This window comes from Ornithorhynchus anatinus, chromosome 12 (genome assembly GCF_004115215.2).
Source record: "Ornithorhynchus anatinus isolate Pmale09 chromosome 12, mOrnAna1.pri.v4, whole genome shotgun sequence".
Lineage (NCBI taxonomy): Eukaryota > Metazoa > Chordata > Mammalia > Monotremata > Ornithorhynchidae > Ornithorhynchus > Ornithorhynchus anatinus.
Genome location: NC_041739.1, coordinates 36,084,691 through 36,110,285, shown reverse-complemented (window position 1 = coordinate 36,110,285; position 25,595 = coordinate 36,084,691). Strand labels below are relative to the sequence as shown.

Below are 25,595 nucleotides of genomic sequence, written 5' to 3'. Positions count from 1 at the left end.
CAAGCCCAATATGGGACAGGGACTGTGTCCAACCTGATTAACTCATACTACCCCAGCATTTACAACAGGGTTTGGCACATAGTATGCACTTAACAATTACCATAATTGTTATTATCATTTCAGAGCTTTGCACCCAGTAGGTGTTCAATAAATATGATTGGCTGTGAAAGGAGAGACGCTCAAGATAGCCTGAGCACAGATTCTTGTTGCCAACAACATCTTTGCTCTTTTACCTCCTCATCTCTACTAACCTCCTGCTCCACCTCACCTCACCCACTCACCAACTTGGACACATTCCTAATGTCATCATCTCTAGTCACTGTACAATCCCTATCTCCACCAACTCTGAAGTCCTTGTATCTGATCACAACCTCCTCACCTGCCTTCTCTACCACACACCCACTTCCCGCAAATCTATCCTGCTCCCACACAGAGACCTCCAATCTTTTGACGCCCCTCCAATTTTCTGAAGTCACCATATCCAATTTGGTCTCTATGCCCAAGCTACCTTCCTCTGACACACAAAGCAATGCCTCTAACACCACCCTTTCCACTCAACTTGACTCTTTCACTCCCCTGTCCTTCTGCCAATCCCGTACTACTCTCCCGCAACCCTGGATCATCACCACAATACTTTGCTTCTGCTCCTGCGCTTGAGTTGCGGAACATGGCTGTCAAAAATCCAGACACCAGATGGAACTTGTCTATTTCAACTTCATCCTTACTTGTTTTAATTCTGCCTTCTGTGCCCAGCAATATTATTTCTCCATCATGATCAAGTCCCTCACCTATTGCCTACATCGGCTGTTTCAGACATTCAACACCCTCCTCAAACTCTCTGTGCCCTTCCATCCCCATCTCTGGCCCCTAATGTCCTGGCCATGTACTTTATTGGTAAAATTGAAGCCATCAAACATGATCTCCCTAAAATTCCCCCTGCTCCTCTCTAGTGTCCGCCCCCCCCATCCCAGCGGTATCTCAAGAGGAGCTCTCCCACTTCCTCTCAAAATCAACCCCCTTTAACTGTACTCCTCAACCCATCCATCCCTTCATACCTTATCAAAACACTTGCCCTTCCCTACATGACTGATATTTTCAATCCTTCATTTTCCAATGGCATCTTCCCCACTGCTTCAAACCTGCTCATGTCTCCTCTATCCTAAAAAAACCCCTTTGATTCCATGACTCTTTCCAGTTATGGCCCCATCTCCCTCCAATCATTCCACTCTAAACTCCTTGAGCAATTTGTCTACTACTGCTGTCTCCACTTTCTCTCCTTCGATTGTCCCCTTGATCACTTCCAATATGGTTACTGACCCCTTCATTCCATGGAAACTGCCCTCTTTAAAATCATCAGTCACCTCTTCTTTCCCTATCCTTAGACCTCTACTCCACCTGATCCTCCTCCACCTTTTACCTGCCTTCAACGCTGTGTGCGACCCCCTTCTCCATGAAGAATTATCTAACCTTGGCTTCCCTAATATTTTCCTCTCCCGGTTCTTCTCCTATCTCTCTGGCTGCTCCTTCTCATTCTCTTTTTCAGTTCTGCCTTCACCCTCGAATCCTCTAACGTCTAACTGTGGGAGTCCTCAAGGTTCAGTTCTGGGTCCCCTTCTATTCTCCATCAACACTCACTCCCTTGGAGAACTCATTCACTCCTAGGGCTGCGTATACCATCTCTGCATAGATAATTTCCAAATTTACCTCTCCAGCCCTCACCTCTCTCCTTCTCTGCTGCCTTTTATTTCCTCCTGCCTTCAGAATACCTCTATTTGGGTGATACAACAACACCTTAAACTAAACAAGTCTAAAACAGAACTCTTTATCTTCCCACTCAAACCCTTTCCTCCCCCTGCTTTTCCCATCACTTTAGGCAGTACCTCTATCTTTTCTATCTCACAAGCCTGTAACCCTTGGTGTTCCTCTCATCTCCACCACACAACCCTCATAATCAATCTGTCACCAAATCCTTTCGATTCTGCCTTATACGTGTCACTAAAATCCACATTTTCCTCTCCATCTGAACTGCTACTGTTCTGATCCTATCCTATCTATTTATCCTATGCACGTAGATGCCTCCCTGCTGACCTCCCTGCCTCCTGTCACTCCCCAATCCAGTGCATATGTCATTCTGCTGCCAGATCATTTTTCCAAGAAGCTCTTTGATCTGCATCTCCCCACTATTTGAGAACCTCCATTGAGTGGTTGCCCATCCTCCTCCATATCAAGCAGAAACTCCTTCCCAATGGCTTTAAACACTAAATCATCTTCCCCACTCCCACCCTACCTCCATAATCTCCTACTACAGCCTAGTCTACACTCTTCACCCCTCTTGCACCAGCTTGCTCACTGTGCCCCGATCTCATCTCTCACCTCCAACTCCTGTCCCATGTCCTCCCTCTGGCCTGGATCTCCCTCTTTATCCATATACACTAAGCCACCAGTGTCCCCACCTTCAAAGTCCACCATCTCCAGGATGCCTTCCCTGATTAAGCCCTCTTTCACTGACTCCATCTCCGTCACCTTCTATTCACTTGGATCTGTACCCTTTGAGCACTTGGTATCACCCTACCCTCAGCTTCACAGCATTATGTACGCATACACAATTTATTTATATTGATGTTTGTTTCCCCCTCTGGACTGTAAGCTGCTTGTGATCAGGGAATATGTCCACCAGCTCTGCTGTATTGTGCTCTCCCTAGGACTTAGTTCAGTATTCTGCACACAGTAAGGGCTTAGTAAAATAACACTGATAGATTGAGTGCTTTCTTTGTGCAGAGCATGGTATTAAGCACTTGGGAGAATACAGTACGATAGAATTGGTAGTCATGATCCTTGCCATCAAAGAGCTAGTGGAATTCAGTATAATATGAATTCATTTGAGGTGTTAAAGTTACCTACCTCCTTCTATTTTTTCCAGCTTGAACAGATGTTACTAGATGATGTCTTGCCTGTGCAAGAAGATGACTCTTTGCTATCTTCTCACCCGATTGTTGTGTCCGTGTCAACCCCTGCAGAAATAACATCGGTATTTGATGGCATATCCTACAGTAAGGTAAGAAAAGTATCCATGCCTTTCCCAGAACTTCCTGATTAGTGACACGTGATTGTGAATTTGGCAAAGGAGAAGAAAGAAAACTGTGAAAGACCTAAAGAAAAATTTTAAAATTCGGAAGCTTTCAGGAGAATAGGAAAAGACTATAAAAATTAGTCTGGAGTCACTCGTAGTTTAATAATGGCTTTCAGGTGAACTGATGACTGCTTTTTGTAATCTGTCAGTCAATGCATCTGGAAACGCTTGCATTTTAATAATGGCTTTCGAGTGAACTGATCACTGCTTTTTGTAATCGATCGGTCAGTACAATTATCGAGCACTGTACTAAACACTTGGGATAGTACAGTAGAGTGAGTAGGCATGATCCCTGCCCTCAAGGATCTTATAATCGGCAATCTGACACTGAGCAATTGTCTTTTCTGAGACTCCTACACTTGCCCTATCCCTATCGATATCCTATCCCTATCCTTTATGGGCTAAATATCACACTTTGAATGAAATCAGTGCTAAGCAACCTAGTTCGCAATGAACCTAGTTTTCTCCCAAGGTATATGTTCAGCACCTTTGGCAGTAGTATAACTCTTTCAGGCCATTATAATACCATGGTTAAAAATCACTACTCCAAATACTCTAGACTGTAAACTCAGTGTGGGTAGGGAACGTCACAACCGACTCTGTTGTATTGTACTCTCCCAGGTGCTTGGTACAGTGCCCTGCACACAGTTATCTCATCTGTAAAATGGGGATTAAGACTGTGACCCCCATGTGGAACAGGGGCTGTGTCCGACCTGATTACCTTGTATCTCTCCCAGTGCTTAGATCAGTGCTTGGCACATGGTAAGTGCTTGACAAATACCGCAATTTGCTCTCAACACATACCATGGGTGATGATGTACTTTCAATTAGCATTTGCTAATTGGTAGGGCTATTACCTATTGCTAATGGGGCTAATAGCAATCCTTCCTAGACCACTTCCTGGGGAAGTGTGTCTTAAAATAGATTCTGGGATCAAGAGGGTACTTAGAGGCAGTTTGAGGCTTGTGAGGCTTTTAATGTCAGGGACTGTGCCTATATCTCATGGATGGATATCTTTCCCAGCTCTAAGTATAGCACTTTGCACACAGTAAGTGCTCTGTGGAGATAGCTGGTGAGAACCTGAGTCAATCTCCACACAGTCGAGGTTTTAGAGGTCAGGGAAAGTGGAGGAATTGACAGATGAGGGAGTGGATCTCCACCCCAACTGTGGCACAGTGGAAAGAGCACGGGCTTTGGAGTCAGAGGGCATGAGTTCGAATCCCGGCTCTGCCACTTGTCAGCTGTGTGACTGTGGGCAAGTCACTTCACTTCTCTGTGCTTCAGTTACCTCATCTGTAAAATGGGGATTAAGACTGTGAGCCCCACGTGGGACAACCCGATTCCCCTGTGTCTACCCCAGCGCTTAGAACAGTGCTCTGCACATAGTAAGCGCTTAACAGATACCAACATTATTATTATTATTAGCCCCGTAGGTCTGGGAGCTCTCTCCCCCACCTTAACTAACCAAAGGCACAGATACAAGGTAATAAGGTTGACACACTCCCTGCCCCAGATGGGGTTCACACTGTTCATCGCCATTTTACAGATGAGGTAACTGAGGCACAGAGAAGTGAAGTGACTTGCCCAAAGTCACACAGCAGACATGTGGCAGAGCCGGGATGAGAACACACGTCCTCTGACTCCCAGGTCCGTGCTCTTTCCACTAGACCATGCTGTATCCACCCCAGCACTTCGTACAGTGCCTGGCACATAGTAAGTGCTTAACAAATACCCTCATCATCATCATTACCATCATTATTAGTAGTAGTAGTATGCTGCTTCCCTATGCTCGTGGCGGTGACCCCATGCAGTACCCTGCTTACTAGGTTGTAGTTCCTGGGTGGGGCCAGAGTTGCAAAAGGGACAGAGAAGGAGTTCCATTGCAGGAAGAGCAGCAGTGGGAAAGGCAATATGCTCTGTCGGAATTTGAGGTGGTTTTGAAGGTTGGAGCAGAGGTGACAGTTTGCACAACTGGAGACCACATCATAGAGTAACTCGGTTCCCCCCAACTCTCCTGCCTTAGCCCAGAGGCCCTTGGCCCTGCACACAATGCTCCCCTTCCAAACCCTGATGGAACTATTTTTCATTATTTAAGAGTATTTTCAGGCTCTTCTCTTCTAAACCATGCTCAGGAAAGCTGCAAGAACTACTAGGTACCCCCTGCAGTTATCTTAGCTTTGAAACTTCTAGAGTCTTCCGAAGTCTACCACTGGGTTCTACCACTGATGCCTCAGATCAGCTTCATCCTTCACACTGAGAAAATAGGTTTTTGTGACATCTCCACTGAGATTTACAAGTGGCCCTATCTTCCCTTTGTGCCTGTTCATGATGAGGACTTTTCCATCCGTTTAAAATTTCTAGAATTTGGTCAACATCCAGGGTACCCTTTGTCTTTCAGTCCAATGGATCTTTCTACTTCTGGCAAGTCTCCTTACAGTATTTACTGAGCTGTTAGACTCTCATTTATTTTATTTATTTTCTCCACATAGGCAGCTTATTAATTATCAACATTGTATAGTCATGGTGCAGATACTTTTGAAAACCAGAGTGAGTTTATACCCTGAACCCTGGGGTTTATTTACGCCTATTGAAAATGCTATGATTACTTAACATGAATACTAATACTAACAGCAGCTGGGCTAAATTCACCTCTCTGCCCTAGAGGCTTCTAAATTTATAGAGTCTTGCATTTGCTACTTTTCCACTCAGCTTTTAAGACCCATATTTTTTTTTCCTGTGACATCGCAAAATGCACTTGTCTTCCCAAAAGTTCCCTATGTCTTTTGGTCAAACCAATCTTCCTACTTTTGGCAGTCTTCTTACAGCACATTACCATAGACCAGTCGATCAATCAGTAGTATTTATTGAGCGTGTACTAAGAGCGGAACATGGTATCTTTGGGAGAGTACAGTAGATTTTAAAACTGTAGTCCCTGCCCTCAAATAACCCACCATCTAAAGGAGGAGACAAGAATAAATTACAAAGAATGGGAGCAAGAGGAAGAACAAAGATATAGTTGGTAATAGGAAGAGTATGGAAAGATGCAAAGATAAATAAAATACAGAAAAATAAGTAGGGTACCTAGATCGATATGTACATGAGTATCATTCTAATCCCGGCTAGGCCACTTGCTGCTGTGTGACCTCGGGTGAGTCATTTCACTTCTCTCTGCGTCAGTTCCCTCATCCGTAAAATAGGAATTAAGACTGTGAGTCCCATGTAGGATACGAACTGTGTTCAACCCAATTTGCCTGTATCCATCCAGTACTTGTTGATATAATCCATATACTCAAGGAGCTTGCGTTCTAATACTCTAATACACGTGTATGTATACATCTATAAATGCTAAGAAGTATTAGAGTGTAAACTCCTTGAGGGTAGGGATTGCATCTTCTAACTCTATTGTACTCATTCAAGTGCTTAGTATAATCCTCTGCACACAGTATGCAATCCATAAATACTATTGACAGAAATGTTAGAAATGTGTTATCACTAAATACTCTTACTACTTGTTGAAACAGAGTCTTTTGGAGCTTGTTATCACTAAATACTCTTAATATCTGTTGAAACAGAGTCTACTGGAGCTTAGATTACTCCCCAAGTGTTAATTCATTTTAAAGATACAATCATTCTTTTAGGCCGCCAGGATGTCGTTCAGTTAATTATTATACTGAAACCAAATATGCACCTCTACTGTATTGTACTCTTCTCTGCACTTAGTATAGTGTTCTGCACATAATAATATTAATAATCGTGATATCTGTTAAGCCCCTACTATGTGCCAGGCACTATAATGAGTGCTGGGGTGGATGCTAGCCAATCGGGTTGGATACAGTCCCTGTCCCACGGGGGGGGGGGGGGGGGGGGGGGGCTCACAGTCTTAATCCCCATTTTACAGATGAGAGAACTGAGGCAAAGAGAAGTGAAGTGACTTGCCCAAGGTCTCCCAACAGACAAGTGTAACTGTGGTATTTGTTAAGCTCTTACTATATGCCACGCACTATACTAGGCACTGGGATGAATACAAGCAAATCAGGTTGGACACAGTAAGCCCTTAGTAAATATCACTGATTGATTGGCAGAATCCAGTTCAGTCGCATCAACACTGTGCCCAAGGTTAAACAAACTCCAGAATCAAGTCAGCAGTCTCTGTTGAGATTGATCTGTTTAAATAGTTGGGATGACTGGTCAAAACATTTAAAGGGATCAAAGTGAAGCTTCTGAAATACCCAGGCTGACTGGCTAACAAGTCGAACCTGTTGGATAATAGCCCCAAATTCTCCTCGTTCTATCCGCATTTGTCTATTTTCTTGATAATATGGGAACAGGTTTTCATAACTGGTTTACCTCAGGGCTACCCTCTTCTGTGTTTCAACGTGGAAACTGTGTTCTCTTAAAATCTAATAATCTGTACAATTATCTTGTATTAGAAAAGCGCCATCTTCTGGTAATTATCAAGTGCCGTGGAGTTGTTTCCGATTCATAGAGACTCTCTGGAAAAGTTGTTTTTTTCCAGATCGTCCTTTCTGCCATGATCTGTAACCTTGTTAACGGTTATTCTGTTCTCATTGTTATGGTTTCTATCCACATAGCTGCTGGTCTGCCTCTTCCACGTTTTCCCAGGACTTTTCCTAGCATCTTCTGGTGCTCCTAGAGAAATACAGTAGCAGATCAAACCCTAAATCCCTGAAAGTTAGGAGTCGAACTACTTTCTCTCAAGTGTTGCCAGTTCCTTCTGACTTCTCAAGAAATTCAAGAGGAAATTAATATGATAAGTTATTCACAGTTAAGGACATTTAATTGATTCTCACAGCTAACCTTTTTCTCCCAAAATTTTAGTGGGATTGTGTGATTTCATGTACCCAGAAACCAAAAAAACAACGAAATCCCAAGTTCTTATGGCAAGACACCTTTCTTATTCTTCCACAGAAAAGCAGCACAGAAAATGATGGATTGAATCTCCCCTCTTACCACTTTCTCTTTCTCTCTAGGGAGCATCAATTCTCCGAATGCTTGAAGATTGGATAACACCAGAGAAGTTTCAAATTGGATGTCAGGTGTGTGTTAGAAATTCTTGGCATATAATAAGCTTCCACGAGCCACATTATAGAGTACTGTACTGGCCTTAATTCTGGAATCCAGTCTGGCTTCAACCCTCCGGGCAAACAAGTATTCTGTTTTATCCCCATTATCATAATAATTGGTCTATTTATTAAATGCCTATTACACGCCTGGCACTTTGTTGGAGACAAGAAAATTGGATCACGCCTAGTCCCTGCCCCAGATGGGGTTCACAGACTAAGAGAGAAGGAAAACAGGTGTTTCATCCTCATTTTTCAGATAAGGAAACTCTTGCATAGAGAAGTGAGGTGTCTTGCCCAAAGTCATAAAGCAGGCAACTGGCAGAACTGGGATTAGAACCCAGGTCTTCTGACTCCCAAGCCTGTGCCTTCTCCACTAGGCAATACTGTGGGGGGGATGAAGGGAGGAGAGACAGGCCCAATATGAGCCTTACTTGATTTAAGCAAATCCCATCTTCTTAGTCAAGCAGGTGCTATGCTGTGACTTTGTGTCCACTCTCTAGAAAATCTAGACTGTAAGACTGTTGTGGGCAGGGAATGTGTCTGTCAACTCTGTTGTATTATAATAATAATAATAATAATGTTGGGATTTGTTAAGCTCTCACTATGTGCCGAGCACTGTTCTAAGCGCTGGGGTAGACACAGGGGAATCAGGTTATCCCACGTGGGGCTCAAAGTCTTAATCCCCATTTTACAGATGAGGTAACTGAGGCACCGAGAAGTTAAGTGACTTGCCCAAAGTCACACAGCTGACAAGTGGCAGAGCCGGCGTTCGAACCCATGGCCTCTGACTCCAAAGCCCGTGCTCTTTCCAGTGAGCCACGCTACTCTCCCAAGTGCTCAGTACAGTGCTCTGCACATAAGAAACACTAAATAAATACCAATGATTGATTGTTTGACTGATTAATTCATTCATTCATTCAATTGTATTTATTGAGCACTTACTGTGTTCAGAGCACCGTACTAAATGCTTGTGAGAGTACAATATAACAATGAACAGACACATTCCCTGCCCACATCGAGTTTACAGACTAAATTCCACATATGCACATAAGTGCTGTGGGTCTGGGAGGGGGCGATGAATAAAGGGAGCAAGTACCATTATTATTATTATTATTATTATTATTTTCCTAAGGTTACACAGCAGACAAGTGGCAGAGCCGGAAATAGAACCCCAGTCCTTCCTATTCCCAGGCTCATGCTCCATTCCACTACGCCAAGAACGCTCACATATAAAAGCTATTTGCTAATAGGTCCATTCTTGACATCCAAGCATCCTCCCTCTCTCTAAACTGAGTTAAGCCATGGGTAAAACAAACGGGATATAAGGGTTTGCGTTACTCATTGGTTCTATTGGGTTTCCAATGTGGGAAATAATGCACTGAGCAAATAGAATCGTCTCCATCAAAGAAAACTCAAACCCCTCTTCCTCCCTTCTCTTCTCCCTTCTCCCTCCCTTCTCTTCTCCCTCCCTCCACTTCTTCCTTCTCCTGTCATTTCTTCTCCTCTTCCCTTCCCTTTCTCTTTCTCCCCAGCACATACATACCCTACCCATTAGGTTTGCAGTTTCACACTCTTCAGGGTGTTTACCCCAGGCCAACTCTCTGAGAATCCTGTTTTATGAGAATATTCCACAAACATGTACCTTCAGCTCCCCTGCCGACAAGTTGGCCTCATTCCAGCTTGGAACTAGAAGTCCTTTCCTCCTCCTCCTCTCTTCTTCCTCCTCTTTGTCCCCTCCTCTCCCCTTTTAACCTGGGTCTTTCCCAGAGCTTGGCAGCTGGATCTGAGGCCATGGACATGTCGCTTTCTTATCTTCAAGTTCAGTCATTCATTTATTCAATCGTATTGATTGAGTACTTACTGTGAGCAGAGCACTGTACTAAGTGCTCGGGAGAGAACAGTACAACAACAGACTCATTCTCTGACCACGATGAAGTGCCAGGGTTCATTCATTCATTTAATTGTATTTTTTGAGCGCATACTGTGTGCAAAGGACTGTACTAAGCTCTTGGAAAGTACAATTCAGCAATAAGTCTTTAGGGACTCGGTTGTGTAGGCCACTGGGGCTTCTTGTGCCATCCTAGGAAGAGATATTCCACTGCAACAAGTCTTCTGATCTCCCTTCCCCTCCTCTCCTCTCAGCGTTCTCCTTCACAAGCATCATCTGTTGACACCTTTCTCCGCCTCGGATAGTCTTTCTGCATGGCAAATAACGCAAGGAAGGGGAGATATTAAGTTGAGAATAAGTACGTGAATTCAGTCAAATGTATTCACCTCACCATACACCCTTGTGGGCGAAAAGAGTTTCAGAACTGCGGTAAAGCAAAGAAATAGAAGAAAAATACCCTCAGGTGAATTTCTGCAAAGGATAATAGGGGAGAAAACTCGGTCCAAGTGACGGTAAAATAAAAGTTCTCCAGCTAAAATGGAAGAAGGTCTTCTCATCGGTCTGCTAAGTGCAGAGACAGTTCAGGGTGATGATGGTGTGTTGTGACATGTGAGAACCAGATATCTGAAATTGATCCAATCGATTTTTATTTCTTCCTGTCTGGGGTTGCCCTCTGCTGGGGGTTTTAATGAACCGCAAACTAAGCAGAGGAGCAAAGCAGGTGCAAACAAAAAAGGAATGATCCACAGACTGGATAATTCACCTTTTAGCGATGAATGGATTTGCCCTCACCCTAAATTTCAAGAAATCTTTTGGCCTTCGAGGAAGATCTTAGCTCATAAACAGAAAATTAAGGAAAAGTTATGGACAATCTGAGAAGGGGTGTATCAGTTTTTCAAAGGCTATCTCATCGCAGCACAAACTCCTGCTCCTAGGCCCCCATAGATACCCCCCCATCCTGGGAGAAGGGTGAGGATATAGTACCGCCTGGAGAAGCTGGGAAGCTGGGCCTTATAAAGAGTGAAGGCTGCAGACTTTTAGCCAAGATGTCTAAAGCACAAAAGCAGTGCGGCCTAGTTGATAGAGCACAGACCTGGGAGTCAGAAGGACCTGAGTTCTAATCCTGACTCTGCCATGTGTGACCTGCTGTTTGACCTTGGACAACTCACTTCGCTTCTCTGGGCCTCAGTTACCTCATCGGTAAAATGGGAATTAAGACTGTCAGCTCTACGTGGGACAGGGACTGTGTCCAACCCAAACTGTTTGTAGCCACCCCAGTGCTCAGTACAGTGCCTAGCACATAGTAAGCACTTAACAAATACCACTATCATTATTATTATTATGTCTGCCCAGCCTGGAAAGCTGGGATCTCACCAATCCCAGTCCACACCAATCCTGGTTCATATATGTCCCAGAGTGCATGCAGTACCTGGGGTCTAGATGAGGCCAAGGTAAACCTCGAGCAAGCAAGAAGCAAAAAGAAAGAAAGCAGCTTCCCCTAGAGGTCTTTTGAATCTTTTAGTCATATAGGTTAATGGCAAGTGAAAAAGCAATTCTGTGGACAACTTTTATTATAATATTAATAGTGGTATTTGTTAAGTGCTTACTATGTCCCCAAAACTGTAATAGATATAACATAATCAGGTCAGACACCATCCCTGTCCCACATGGAGATCACAATCTAAGAAAGAGAGAGAAAAAGTACTGAGTCCCCATTTTACAGATAAGGAAGAAGAGGCACAGAGAAATGACGTGACTTTCCCAGGGTCACACGGCAAAGCAACTGGCAGAGCCAGGATTCGATTCACAGGCCTGAGGTCTTTCTGTTAGGTCACACTGCTTCTCGATCTGTCTCAAACTTTCTGTGAGGCCAAATGCTGAGGGTTTAGGTTGAATCTGTTGCGACATTAGAGGACAAGAGTAAAGGGGATGCAACTAAGGCTGTCCACAGCCTTTCTAGCAACTGCAGAAGGGCCTGGTGCATCTCTGGCAATCTGGGTCACAGGTCTGGGGTATTTGTTAGGCACTTATTATGTTCCAGGCACTGTTCTAAATGCTGAGTAGATACAAGGTAATCAGGTTGGACACTATCCCAGTTCCACATAGGGCTCACAGTCTTAATCCCCTTTTTACAGATGAGGTAACTGAGGCACAGAGAGTTTGGTGACTTGGCTGAGGTCACGCAGCAGACAAGTGGCGATGCAGTAATTAGAACCCAGGTTATTCTGAGTTCTGGGCCCATACCCTTTCCACTAGGTTATGCTGCTTCTCACTATCTCGGTCATTTCCTACTACAACACAGCCCGCACACGTCTCTCCTCTAATGCCAAACTACTCACCGCACCTTGATCTCATCTATCTCACTGCTGACAACCTCGCCCAACTCCTGCTTCTGGCCTATGCCTATGTCAAACCCTGTTTATGCCTCAGTTCTTCTGTTCTCCCACCTACTTAGACTGTTAAGGCCATGCAAGACAGGAACTGTGTCTAATTTAATTAACTTGTTTCCGCCCCAGTGTTTAGAACAGTGTTTGACACATAGTGAGCTCTTAACAAATACCATTAAAAAATGTACTACCGTTCAGTGGGCCTTAGTTCTTAAAACCCTTAAGAAAGCCTTTACAAAAGAAAAATTACCATTCATATAGTGAGTAAAATAATTTACAATCTGAGAACATATTATATCATGTGTGAAAAACTGTTCCCTAATACAAGAAAATTACTAGGACAGTTTTATATTGCAAAGCTAGTGCTTTGTGTCAGGCTCATATCTTACACACAACCCTCGCTCTATTTTTCCTTGGTATTTGTTAAGCATTTACTATGTGTCAAACACTGTTCTATGCCCTGGAGTACATACAAGTTAATCAGATTGGACACAGTTCCTGTCCCTCATACAGCTCGCAGTCTAAGTAGGAGGGAAAACAGGTATTTAATCCCCATTTTACCGTAGTAGAGACTGAGGAACAGAGAATTGAAGTGACTTGCCCGAGGTCACACAGCAAGCAATTGGCCAAGCGGAGATTAGAACCCAGAACCTCTGACTCTCAGCCCTGTGCTCTTTCCATTAGGTCATGCTGCTCCTTTTCTAATAATCAGAATCACCAAGCCCTTCCTGAAATTATTTTTTTTTTGTTTGGGTTTTTTTTATGTAAAGATAATTTGTTTCAAAGATGGGACCTCTGGTTAGAGTCCCAAGGAAATCAAATTCCAGTTCCAAAAATTTCCTTAAGAAGAATTTAGTTAGAATTAAACAACGCACACTTCCAAATTCCATTAAAATTTCCAGTTATTTGTGTTCCAAGGGTTTATTTTAATGGATTTAGACTCTTTCAGGGTCAAGAACTTTTCTTTTTTTTTTTTTTTTTGGTACCATAGGTGAAAAAAATACATTTTCCAGCCCCTCCAATTTTGAAGAGAATCTCCAGAGACTGCTTTCCAGAGAAATCTCTGAATTCTAAAGTACAGCCAGCCCAAGGAGGAAACTCCTCTTTTCCTTGACCTTTTCTCTTCTCTCATTCATTCATTCATTCCATTGTATTTATTGAGTGTTTACTATTTGCAGAGCACTGTCTTAAGCACTTGGAAGGTACAATTCAGCAGTAAAGAGAGACAATCCCTGCCCACACCAGGCTTAAAGTCTAGAAGGGGGGGAGACAGACATCAAAACAAGTAAACAGGCATCAATAGAAATAAATGGAATTGTAGATATGTACATATAAAAACAAGTGCTGTAGGGTGGGGATAGAAGGGTAGAGCACCCTCCCTCTCCACTAGGAGGGTGGAGCACCCTCCCTCTCCACCAGCTCCCCATAACAAGATAAAATAAACAAAAAAGAAGCAGATCTCTTTGAACAGAAAGGCGTACTGATGTTTTAGAAATATCACTGCTGAGAAAAATAATGTCGGACCTACTATAATGTTTGGCATTTCCAGCCCTAGGATGAAAAAATGAGCCCCATTTTTGGTTATAGAGTGCAGAAAGAAGAGAAAAGCTTGAATATTTTTGCTAATATCCTTCCTTTCTTACTCTTAGAACTACCTGAAGAAATACAAATTCCAGAATGCAAAAACAGATGATTTTTGGAGAGAACTAGCAGAGGTAAACATTTTTTTTTTAGCTTTTTATATGTGTAAAATGACTTTGACATATCTGAGGTTCATTAACCTTCCCTATCTCATCCCTAGGCAGGTAATAAGCCAGTGAAGGAGGTAATGGACACCTGGACCAGGCAGATGGGATATCCTGTGATTACTGTGGAACTCAGTACCAAAATCAAACAGAGTCGTTTCCTTCTAGACCCCAAAGCAGATCCTACGCAACCACCTTCTGACTTAAAGTAAGGGTTTATGATACAGGCAAGGGGACAGGTACACATATAATGGAGAGATCAAAATAGTAATCTGTGAAATGACTGCATCACAGTTGCACATGCTTAAATTTCACGGTAAATGGAAACTGCACTCCCATAATGTAACTAAAAATATAGCTTTTAATTTTGTTGTTCAGTTTAGGAGGGGAAGCAGAGGAGAATAATAATAATAATAACAATGGTATTTGTTAAGTGCTTATTATGTGCCAGGCACTTTATTAAGCTCTGTGGTGGATATGAGCAAATCAGGTTGGACGTAGTCCATGTCCCACCTGGGTCTTACAGTCTCGATCCCCATTTTACAGATGAGGTAACCTAGGACCAGAGAAGTGAAGTGATTTGCCCAAGCTCACAAAACAGACAAGTAGCCAAAAAGGAAGATGGGGAGTGATAGTGCAACCGGGTAGCAGGACAATCCTATTATCAGTATTTTAAGAGATTTGCAAGGCAAACCCACTGTACCACCTTAAAAGTCATAATTTACCGGAAACTGATTTTAGGTCGTTGCAAGATGGTTGCCCATAACGTGCTAGTGACTTAACAATAAGTATTAGGGAAGTGTCAGAGAAAGGATTAAACAATGCAGACTGCTTGAAACAAAGGCTCTGTTTTCTTCCCAACTTTCTTAAGTGGTCCATATTACACAGAAGCCGTGCATTCTTTTAATTATTTATTTATTCATTCATTCAATCAATCATATTCATTGAGCACTTACTGTGTGCTAAACTCTTGGAAAGTACAATTCAGCAACAAATACAGACAATCCCTGCCCTCAACAGGCTCACATGAACAATTACCCCCTAATCTCCTATTTACCACTCTCACAGTCAGACTGGTTGATAACCAGAGGGTTTTCAGGAATACAGCTAATAAGTTGGAGCAGGAATACCTGTATTTTCCAGTCAGTAGTCTTGGGGAAGGGGCTGCTTGGCATACTGATTGAGTGATTTATCAATCCCTGCACAGGTTCAGTGGTAAACTCAGCAAAAAGGGAAAAGCAGCATGATTTAATGGAAAGAGTTTGGGAGACAGAGGACATTGGTTCTAATCCTGGCTCCTCCACTTGTCTGCTGTGACCTTGGGCAAGCCACTTAGCTTCTCTGTGCCTCAGTTACCTCATCTGTAAAATGGGGGTTAAGATTGTGAGCCCCACGTGTGACAACCCTATTACCTGGCATCTACCCCAGGGCATAGAACGTGCTTGGCACATAGTAAGTGTTTAACAAAGGCCATTATTATCATTATTAAAAGAAGGCATATACATCAGGCCATCATATACATCCCTGACCCACTTGAACTTCAGTCCGTTACATTGGTGGTTCCTTACTTCTTTTCTGATGATCAGAATGTGCTGTCACTGGCTAAAATTGGTGGGTGGGCTAGGGAAAGCATCATCTAGCCTCATCTCCCCTAACTTGCTGCCATGAATCTGATCCCAAAACAGGGATCTTCTCTCCTGTGGCAGGGATCTTCTCTCCTGTGGCCTGGCAGGAGGGAAGGGAAATGGGGCTTCCTAGAGAAGCAGAGTGATTCGAGTCAGAGGAGCTGGGTTCTAATCCCCATTCTGCCATTTCCCTGCTGGGTGACCTTAGGCAAGTCACTTAACTTCTCTGTGTTCAGTTTCCTCATCTTAAAAATGGGGATTAAATATGTGTTTTCCCTTCCCCTCTGCAAGCCTCATGTGAGACAGGGACTGTGTCCACCCTGATCATCTGCTATCTACCCCAGCGGTTAACACAGTGATTTGCACACAGTAAGCACTTAACAAATACCACAGTTATAGCAGTGGAGGACTGTGGTTCTTGACTCTCACCACCACACTGCTTGGGCAGAATTTGCTACTGATCCTGCGTGATTATACCAGGCATCATCTATAACTATTTGAGTTCAAGATGTTCACTCTTGTTCTTTTTATAGCAGGGAAGCAGTGGTGGAAAAATCTCTTTGTTTTCTCCTTTCCTTTAGATAATCCCTGACCTAAAAGGGTTGGAGACCTGGCTTCCTTTTGGATACTAGTAAATTTCATAGTTGCTCATCTATCCTACAGGAAAGAGCATAACAATTTCTGTTGCCCACATCAACCATGCATTTTAGGCAATTAACAGTTGTCGCTTCCAGCTGATTGGTAATGTTTAATGTTGCCAGAGTATTTGAGCATAGCACTGTTTTTCCATCATTGCAAACAAAATCACTTTTAGAAGTTTCGTGTCATTGTTTCCCATTGCTTTCCTAACATTCATAGAAAACTTCTGGCCAAACTCACCTATTCACAGATTTGATTGAAGACAAGGATGGGTCTTATGGAACTTTGTCTTGGCTTCAGGTTTATCACAATATTTGTCATTCACTGAAAGAAATTTTGAGAGCAGAGGTTGCCACATAATCTTTCCTTCATTAGAAATCCCTTAGTCAAGTCTTGTTTTGTCAAGGCTTAGGGTAGAAAATCATGGTAACATTTTCCTTTTTATAGCCACCTGTAATTGCTAGCATATATTTTTACTTTCTTTAGTTTGATGCAAGGGCATATGCTTCTTCAGTCACCACTTAGCAAAAAGTCAATACTTGCTTTACCTGGAGGTCTCTGATGACAACGACAACTACTTTCTGATCCAATTTTCTTACTGTAGAGTACAATAGAAAAGGCTAGGTCCCTCATAACCTAGAAAGCCAAGTTTTTGCATTACCACCTATTTTCTCCTGCTCTGACAGTTGGTGTCAGGCTCTTCACTGAAGTAGTTCTCTCCATCTTGATTCCCACATTCACGGTGGGCTAATTTGTCCTAATCTAGTTCATAATAATCATAATAATAGTCGTAAAGGCAGGTCCTGAGCAGCAACAAAGTGCCTTGAAGGTTTTTACCCCTATGGCAATCTCTGAATGATTTTGGGGGAATAGTTGGTTTCTTTGAAAGAGTTGGATTCACTTCTTTTGGTGGAAACTGAAATCCCAGTGAATTCACATACTCCCATCACCCTCCAGATTGCTGGGTTTTTTTTGTTCAGAGTAGTTTACAAGTGACTCAACAGAGATTATCTTAAAATAGCTGCATTCTGCCTTAAAAGCGAGGGTCCTTAAGTTGGGGGTGAAATCTTTTTTTCTGCAGCAGTTTGGAAGAAATGTGACACAAGAAAAAAAATTAGCTTCACAGAGAAGCATCAAGACCTAGTAGAAAGAGCACAGGTCTAAGAGTCCGAGATTAGCTTGGGTTTTAATCCCACCTCTACCATTTGTCTGTTGTTACGTTAGCAAGTCACTTAATTTAGTCACTTAATGGGCCTGGGTTTCCTCAACCATAGAATGAAATTAAATATTTTTTTCTCCTTAAAATATTAGTCCCATAAAGGACAGGGACTCTGATATGATTGATTGTGTTTACCTTAGTTCTTAGCAGTGTTTGACACTTAGGAAGAGCCAGAGTCCCAGGAGCCCCCAGAGCCCAAAGCCACAAAGTCCTAGGAGCCCCAATTATTATTATCATTACACTACCATTTGTATGCCGTGGACATTCATTATTTGCTCTCCTGAGTGAGAAGGAGAAATCCAACCACCCTTTCTCTCCTTGTGCCTGCATCATTCTGACAGATTGTCAAATGGATGTGAGAATTGCATCAAACAAATGCCCATATCCTAGTTGCAGGTACCAGAGAGTAAAAATACATTAGCTGAGGCATATCTTTTCCCCTTCATTGGAATGAGAAGTCAGGAATCCCAATCTGAAATCTAAGAGCCAAAGTGAAGAATTATCTTAGATCTTAGATTAATTTGTAATCCTAGATTTTAGAAATCTCACCAATTTGGGGCTGCATCATCAACAAGTTCCACCATCTGCTCTACCAGGAAGAAATTGCTCTGGTCATTGACAGGCAGGAGAAAGTAGGATCTGGTTCAACCTATATAAAATTTCAGAGTTGTACTATTGCACTTCATCATCATTAATCAATCAGTGGTATTCACTGAGTGCTTACTATGTGCAGAGCACTGTTCTAAATGCTTGGGAGAATACATTACAACAGAATTAGCAGTCACATTCCCTGCCCATGGGTAGTAAATGGTGTTTATTGAGTGCTTGCTATGGGCAAAATAAGTATTAAGACTGTGAGTCCTATGTGAGACAGGGACTGTGTCCAACCTGATTGTCTTGTATCTACTCCAATGCTCAGTACAGTGCCCAGCACATAGTAACTTCTTAACAGATGTCACAATTATTGGGAGAGTTCAATACAATAGAATTAGCAAACACGTTCCCTGCCCATCAGTGGCATTTGTTGAGTATTTGCTATGCGCAGAGCACTGTACTAAACTCTTGGGAGAGTTCAATACCCCAGAGTTGACAGGCACATTCCCTGCCCACAATGAGCTTGCAGTCAACACTAGATTTCTTTGACTCTCCCAAAGTCTTCATTTCCTCAGAAACTGTCTTATCCGATCTATGAGATGAACTGCACATTTGCTGAAAGTCATTGCTACACCCCCTTTATTTATTTTCATCTCTGTTAAATTATCAGGCATCATTTAATGCCTTTTTTATGGCCACACTAAAAGCCAAATCAAATGATCATGGTTACATTTTCACCCAGATCAGAACCTAACCTAAACTCCAATCACTAACCATCATAGTTCTTTATAGAGAATGCACTTTAAGCTCAGACTGAGAAGACAGTCCTCCCTACCTATCCAAGGAAGTAAAGATCATTTCTCTCCTTCCCAACTTTGGAATATGAACTCAACACCATCCAGTTATTTATACCCAAAAGTCAGATGTGCCACTTCTCTGTCATTTCACAAACAGTTATGATGAGCCAGTAAGCTCACTGTGGACAGGGAATGTGTCTGCTTATTACTGTATTGTGCTCTCCCCAGCACTTAGTACAGTGCTCCACACACAGTAAGTACTAAATAAATATGACTGAATGAATGAGCCTGGGAAAGAAGCTGAAGTTAAGACACTCTATGTCCAAAATCCATCTTCTGTCATTCCAGTGCAGTGCAGGATCTCACTACAGCCTGTCAAAATCATGGAACTCAATCAATAGTATTTTTTTATCAATAGTATTTTTTTCATTCATTCAATAGTATTTATTGAGCGCTTACTATGTGCAGAGCACTGTACTAAGCACTTGGAATGTACAAATCGGTAACAGATAGAGACAGTCCCTGCCCTTTGACGGGCTTACAGTCTAATCTATTTTTTGAACACTGACTTTATGCAGAGCACTGTACTAGGCACTTGGGAGAGTACAATACAGAAGAGGTGGTAGACACCTTCCCTGTCCACAATGAGGTCAACATATTTAAAGATTTTTTGTTTGTTTCATTGGCTTTCCTTAAAAAATGTCTGCCAAGAGTCAGAACAATTGATTGAGACTTTTGGGGGGCAATTGCCACTGATAAAAATCCCCAAAAGAGAGTTAAAGTTGTAATCAGAGAAATCTTTTCAAATGTTTGTTTAAAGCCAATAGATGACCTTTTTCCTGGGGTCACCAAGAATTAAACTTTATTATATCTCTCTCAGAAATTGGCCAATTACTTCTGACTTATTTGGGGTCAATAAAAGCTCCTTCTCCTTAGAGTCCTCTTTGGGACCACAGATAAATATAAGTCCCAAACTGCAACCAGAAATCAACTTCCTTACTATCCCCAGGGTTTTCTGATTTTCACCTTTGGCAGAGATGCTATGAAAACAAACTCTCTTTGTACCATGAAATCAAAAGGTGAAATGAATATTTTAAGCAAAACTTGTCAAAATGCTCCAAGTCCCCTTGCTTTTGAATTCCTTTGCATGATTCTCCATGACATTTAGAATACAAAGATTCATTAGGCTATAAATAGATATTTCTGGGGGTATGAGTGGAAAAAAGACTTTAACTATATTTTAATTGTAATATTTTCTTGAATTCTAGAGTGGTTTTTTTTCCCAAAACACTTTCATGTAAAATATCTGATTTTTCTCCTCACAATATCTCTGTCTGGTTAATAGGGAAAGACAGGTTTTTCTATACCCACCTTACAGATGAAGAAACTGAGGCCCAGAGAGGTTAAGTGACTTGCCCATTGTTGAACAGTAGATCAGTAGCAGAGCTGAAGCTAAAGCCCATTGACTCCTGACTCTCAGTCCTGGGTCTGTTATCTCTCTTCCAGAAAAGGCAGGACCCACTATTCTTCAGTTCCTCTTAATACTTTCTTCTTCAAGACCCCATCCAGAAATCTGGGACACTGAAGAGGCTGCAGGTGCCTTGACAGGAAATTTAACTTGCACGTGAAATAAGGACTGGATCCCCTTCTATTCTCCATCTACACTCTTGGAGAACTCGTTCATTCCCATGGCTTCAAATACCATCTATACAAGGATGATTCCCATATCTACCTCTCCAGCCCTGACCTCTCTCCTCCTCTGTAGAATCACATTCCCTCCTGCCTTCAGAACATTTCTACTTGTGTGTCCACCGACACCTCAGATTTATGTCCAAAACAGAACTCATCTTCCCTCCCAGACCCTGTCTTCCCACTGATTTTCCTATCACTGTAAACAATACCACTATCCTCCCTGTCTCACAAGCTTATAAACTTGACATTATCCTCAACTTACTTCTCTCATTCGACCCACAGATTCAAATCCTGTTGGTTCTACCTTCATATTTCTAGAATCCACCCTTTCCTCCCCAACCAAACTGCCACCATGAAAATCCAAGCACTTAGCCTATCCTGCTTTGACTACTGTATCAGCTTCCTCACTGACCTCCCTGCCTTCTGTCTTTCTCTTCTCTAGTCCATACTTCATTTTACTGCCTGGATTGTTTTTCTAAAAAAAAAAGAGGTCAGTCCATATTGACTTCTCAAAAAACCCCAAGCATTGTTCATCCACTTCCACATCAAACAGAAACTCTTAATTGTTGACTTTGAGGCACTTAATCAGCTCTCCCCCTCCCATCTTAGCGGACTGATTTCCTATTACGATCCAACCCCAACTTCTCTCCTCCAACACCAATCTACTCTCTGTACCTCGATATTGTCTATCTTCCCCTTGCCCTATCCTTTCTCTAGCCTGGAACTCCCTCCCTCTTCATATTTGACAGACCACCACTCTCCCCACCTTCGAAGCTTTATTAAATTCACAACACCTCCAAGAAGCCTTCCCTGACTAAGCCCTCATTTCCCCTACCCACCCTCCTCTCTGCATCACTTATGCACTCAGATCTGTACCGCTTAAATGCTTGTAATTCACCGCACCCTCAGCCCCACAGCACTTATGCTTTCACTCTGCAATTTCCCCTTTCTGTAATTTATTTTAATGTCTGTTCCTTCCTCTTGATTGTAAGCTTCTTGTGGGTAGGCATCATGTCTACCAATTCTATTGAACTGGACAGTGCTCTGCTTACAGTAAGTATCATTCGTTAATATAAATAAATAAACTCTGCAAATACTCTCCCCCCTTCAAAGCCTTATTGAGGCCACATCTCCTCCAAGAGGCCCCCCTTTCCTCTCCTCCCACTCCCCTCTGTGTCACCCTGACTTGCTCTCTTTGTTCATCCCACCTCCCAGCCCCATATCACTTATGCACATATCTCTAATTTATATTAGAGACTCCCCATTCTAGTCTTTAAGCTTATTATGGGCGGAAATGTGTCTGTTTATCGTTGTACTCTCCCAAGTGCTTAGTACAGTGCTCTGCACTCAATAAATATTTTATAAGCACTCAATAAATATTTTATAGACCAGTCTTCTTGGGATCTGTCCTCATAGGCTTTAACTACCCTCTGGCTGGGCTGGATGCCGTTTTTAGGAGTCTCTCACAGAAGCATTCACAACATCTACAAATCAAACTAGTCTGCTGTCTTAGAACGAGGGCCTGGGAGCCAGAAGATCATAGGTTCTAATGCCGGGCCTGCCACTTGTCTGCCGTGAGACATTGGGCAAGTCCCTTTACTTCTCTGTGCCTCAGTTACCTCATCTGCAAAATGGGGTGTCAGATTGTAAGCCCCATATGGGACAGGGACTGTATCCTACGTGGTTTGCTTGTATCCACCTCAGCACTTAGTACAGTCCCTGGCTTATGTAAGTGCTTAACACATACCATTATTATTATTAATATTATTCCCTGTTCCCTCAAAACTCCAACTCCAGTTTGTTCAGTGTGACTTGTTTGCTTTTTTCATCTGCTACAAGGCCTGCCTTTAATTCATTTTGTCTGGGTAAACATCTAGGGCAGAAGGTTCACCTTAGTCTCATTTGGGCAACCAGAGTAATCCGGTGCTCGTTACATTCCTACCCCAAATCCTCAGTGATGAGATCGACTGCAAATTAGGGTTTTCCTGGAGCCCATCCGATGGCTTGATGGCAGCAAATCCAACTGGGCAAGAGGAGTCCCCTCTCACATCAACCTCCCCCAAGAGCTGTCAGATTTTGTAAAGCTTCCATGCTACTAAGAGGAAGCCCCCTTATAACTAAAACTTATAACTGCAAGCCTATATATATTTTAATGCCTTCTTCTTTGGAATTTTTTTGTGTTTTCTTCCCCAAAACACAAGACAGTGTTATATCATCTCATCAATCCTCTGTCAGTCAAGGGCAGTTAAAGAGCTTGCTCTTCATCTTGCAAGAAGTCATTTGCTAAATCAGGATATGGCCTCATGGAAAGACCACAGGCCTGGGAGTCAGGAAATCTGGGTTCTAATCCTGATTCTGCCACTTTATGCTGTGTGACCTTAGACAAGTCACTTGCTGTCTTTGCCTCAGTTTCCTCATCTGTAAAATGGGTATTAATGGGTATCTTCTCTCCTTAAAATGTGGAACAGGGACTGGGTGTAATCTGCATATATCTACTGATGTTCTGGTACATAGTAAGGGTTTACTAAATAGCACAATGATTTTATCATCATCGTTATTATTAATAATAATAATAACCTAGCATAATTACAAAATTGAATTGATTCAGTGATTGAGTTAAGCCATATAAGCCCTTAATATACTTTCCATTTGCATCTGCTTTTTAAACCTGCTCTCTTTCTGGTTATGACAACTCTAGATCTTCTTAAATTTTCAGATACACATGGAACATCCCAATTAAATGGAGTACTAGTGGCACAACAGATACAGTACTCTACAATAGGACAGAAAATTCAGGTAAACTTCGTGTGATGGTTTAATTGTTAGTTTGGAAAGAAAAGTGACAAAAGTATCAATGAAATCCAAACCTCCCTCTCTCGCACCAGCATCCCTAAGCTCAGAGAGTATGGGGGGATTATTTTTATTTGTGGAAGATCCCTTTGGCATTCCTAGTGATGGTACAAGGTTAGAAATGGATGGAGGATGGGAGGGATTTGTTTCATTTGTACTTCTGTCTTCCACCAGACTGGCTACCTTGTTCAACCCATCCTATTTCCACCGTGACAAAGGAGTAACTATTGTTGCCATGGGAGCATGGGCTTGCAACCACTAAAGGAAGAGTCAAGGGGATGAAACATTTTGCTTGGCTCTTTTCTTTGTTGCCTCAGATCGTGGGTGATCAAGTGTAATGGGTCAAAGTCATGGTGATCCTGAGGAGGGAAGGGGATTCTAGAGGAAATCCTGCAGAGCATGTGCAGTAGGGAAAACAAATGAAAACCCCACCAGTGCAAGAACTGACATGAAAAAATGAGCATAAAAATAAAATCTACCCATGTTTCTTATTGGTACATTTTCTTTATTTTTGTTTTCGGCCAAAAACAAAATGGCCGAGTTGAATTGCCAGGCAGCTAATGAAAATCTTGAACCCTCTAGACTATAAACTCCTTGTGAGCAGGGAACATGCCCACCAAGCAGTTTAGTACACTGGTTTGCATACAGTAAGTGCTCAGTAGATATGATTGATAGATATAAGTGCTTACTACGCACTTTGCTCACAGTAAGCGCTCAATAAATACCACTGAATGAATGAAAGTGGCCTCTCTGGCACTTAAGGAAGTGTTTCCAGGCTATAAACTCTATACTAGTAATGATAGTAGTACTAGTGTATATTAAGTACTTATTGTGTGCAGAGCACTGTACTAAGTGCTGGAAAAGAATACACAGGTGAGACCCTTCAAGAGGCTCACAGAAGAACAAAGTTGGAAAGGTAGGTTTCAACAAATCATTGTGTCAACTCAACCACATTCCCAACTTTATAAAAGGAAAAATGCATAGACATTGCCAAAAGAGCAAGGACGTGGATATCGTTTGCTCTAAAAAGAAAGAAGAAGAACATGACCTGGCCAATAAAAATAAAAGATGCCATACTGACCAGGAAAAAAATCTGTGATTTGGAACTCGATTTCTGAATGGGTCTCCTTGACCCAGTTTGGAAGGTATCTGCTTTGCCCTGATGATTCATTCATTCAATAGTATTTATTGAGCGCTTACTATATGCAGAGCACTGTACTAAGCGCTTGGAATGTACAAATCGGCATCAGAAATCGGCTTGAGAGATGATCCTCGCAAGCAGTAGCTAATACACATCATGTTTATTTAGGTACATTCATTTTCTCCCCACCCGAGGCTGCCCAAGGAATATTCTTTCTGTGGTTCAACAAATGTCCCTGTAAATTATGTGGATTATTCCAACAAAGAAAGGATACCCCTCTTTTAAGCTCTTTTGTCTTTTAATGGAAGACTTACAATTGCTGAATTATACTATTTGCTTGACAGCTTATGTTCAGAGGAAATCTAGAGTACAGTATTCAGAATGCCCAATTATATGAAGTAATTCTCTTTCAACTTACCCATTCTGCTATTATTTTACAATTAGGCAATCTAATAAGAATTGGGCTGTGGGGCTTTGGATTCTGACCAAAATCGACTTCTTGCACTAACATTTATCTTCCCATATGGATTCCCTTTTTTCTCTGGGTACAAAACAGTCAAAGCTCTTTCTTATTAGTGTTTGTTTGCTATGGCAGGAATCTCTTTGGGACCCCCTGGTATAAGTGATTTTCTGAAGATAAACCCAAATCATATAGGGTTTTATCGTGTCAATTATGAAAATTCAGCTTGGGATGCATTAGCAAGAAATCTCTCGAATAACCACAAGGTAAGCTGTTGCCTCAGTGTTTTATTTGGGTTTCTGGGAGGGGGAAATTTACTATTTTTGTGGTTTTATTTTACCCAT

At 42.2% G+C, this 25,595-nt stretch overlaps 1 protein-coding gene across 1 annotated transcript in view; it reads left to right on the top strand.

The window, feature by feature from the left end:
• LOC100075062 (glutamyl aminopeptidase) overlaps window positions 1-25,595 on the top strand; it is a 76,761-nt gene that overhangs the window by 33,168 nt on the left and 17,998 nt on the right. Inside the window, exons 7-12 of the mRNA XM_001506563.5 lie at window positions 2,921-3,055; window positions 8,122-8,187; window positions 14,139-14,204; window positions 14,291-14,442; window positions 23,517-23,596; window positions 25,387-25,517. Of these exons, the coding sequence (XP_001506613.3) occupies window positions 2,921-3,055; window positions 8,122-8,187; window positions 14,139-14,204; window positions 14,291-14,442; window positions 23,517-23,596; window positions 25,387-25,517 (630 nt within the window). The remainder of the gene's footprint in view (window positions 1-2,920; window positions 3,056-8,121; window positions 8,188-14,138; window positions 14,205-14,290; window positions 14,443-23,516; window positions 23,597-25,386; window positions 25,518-25,595) is intronic.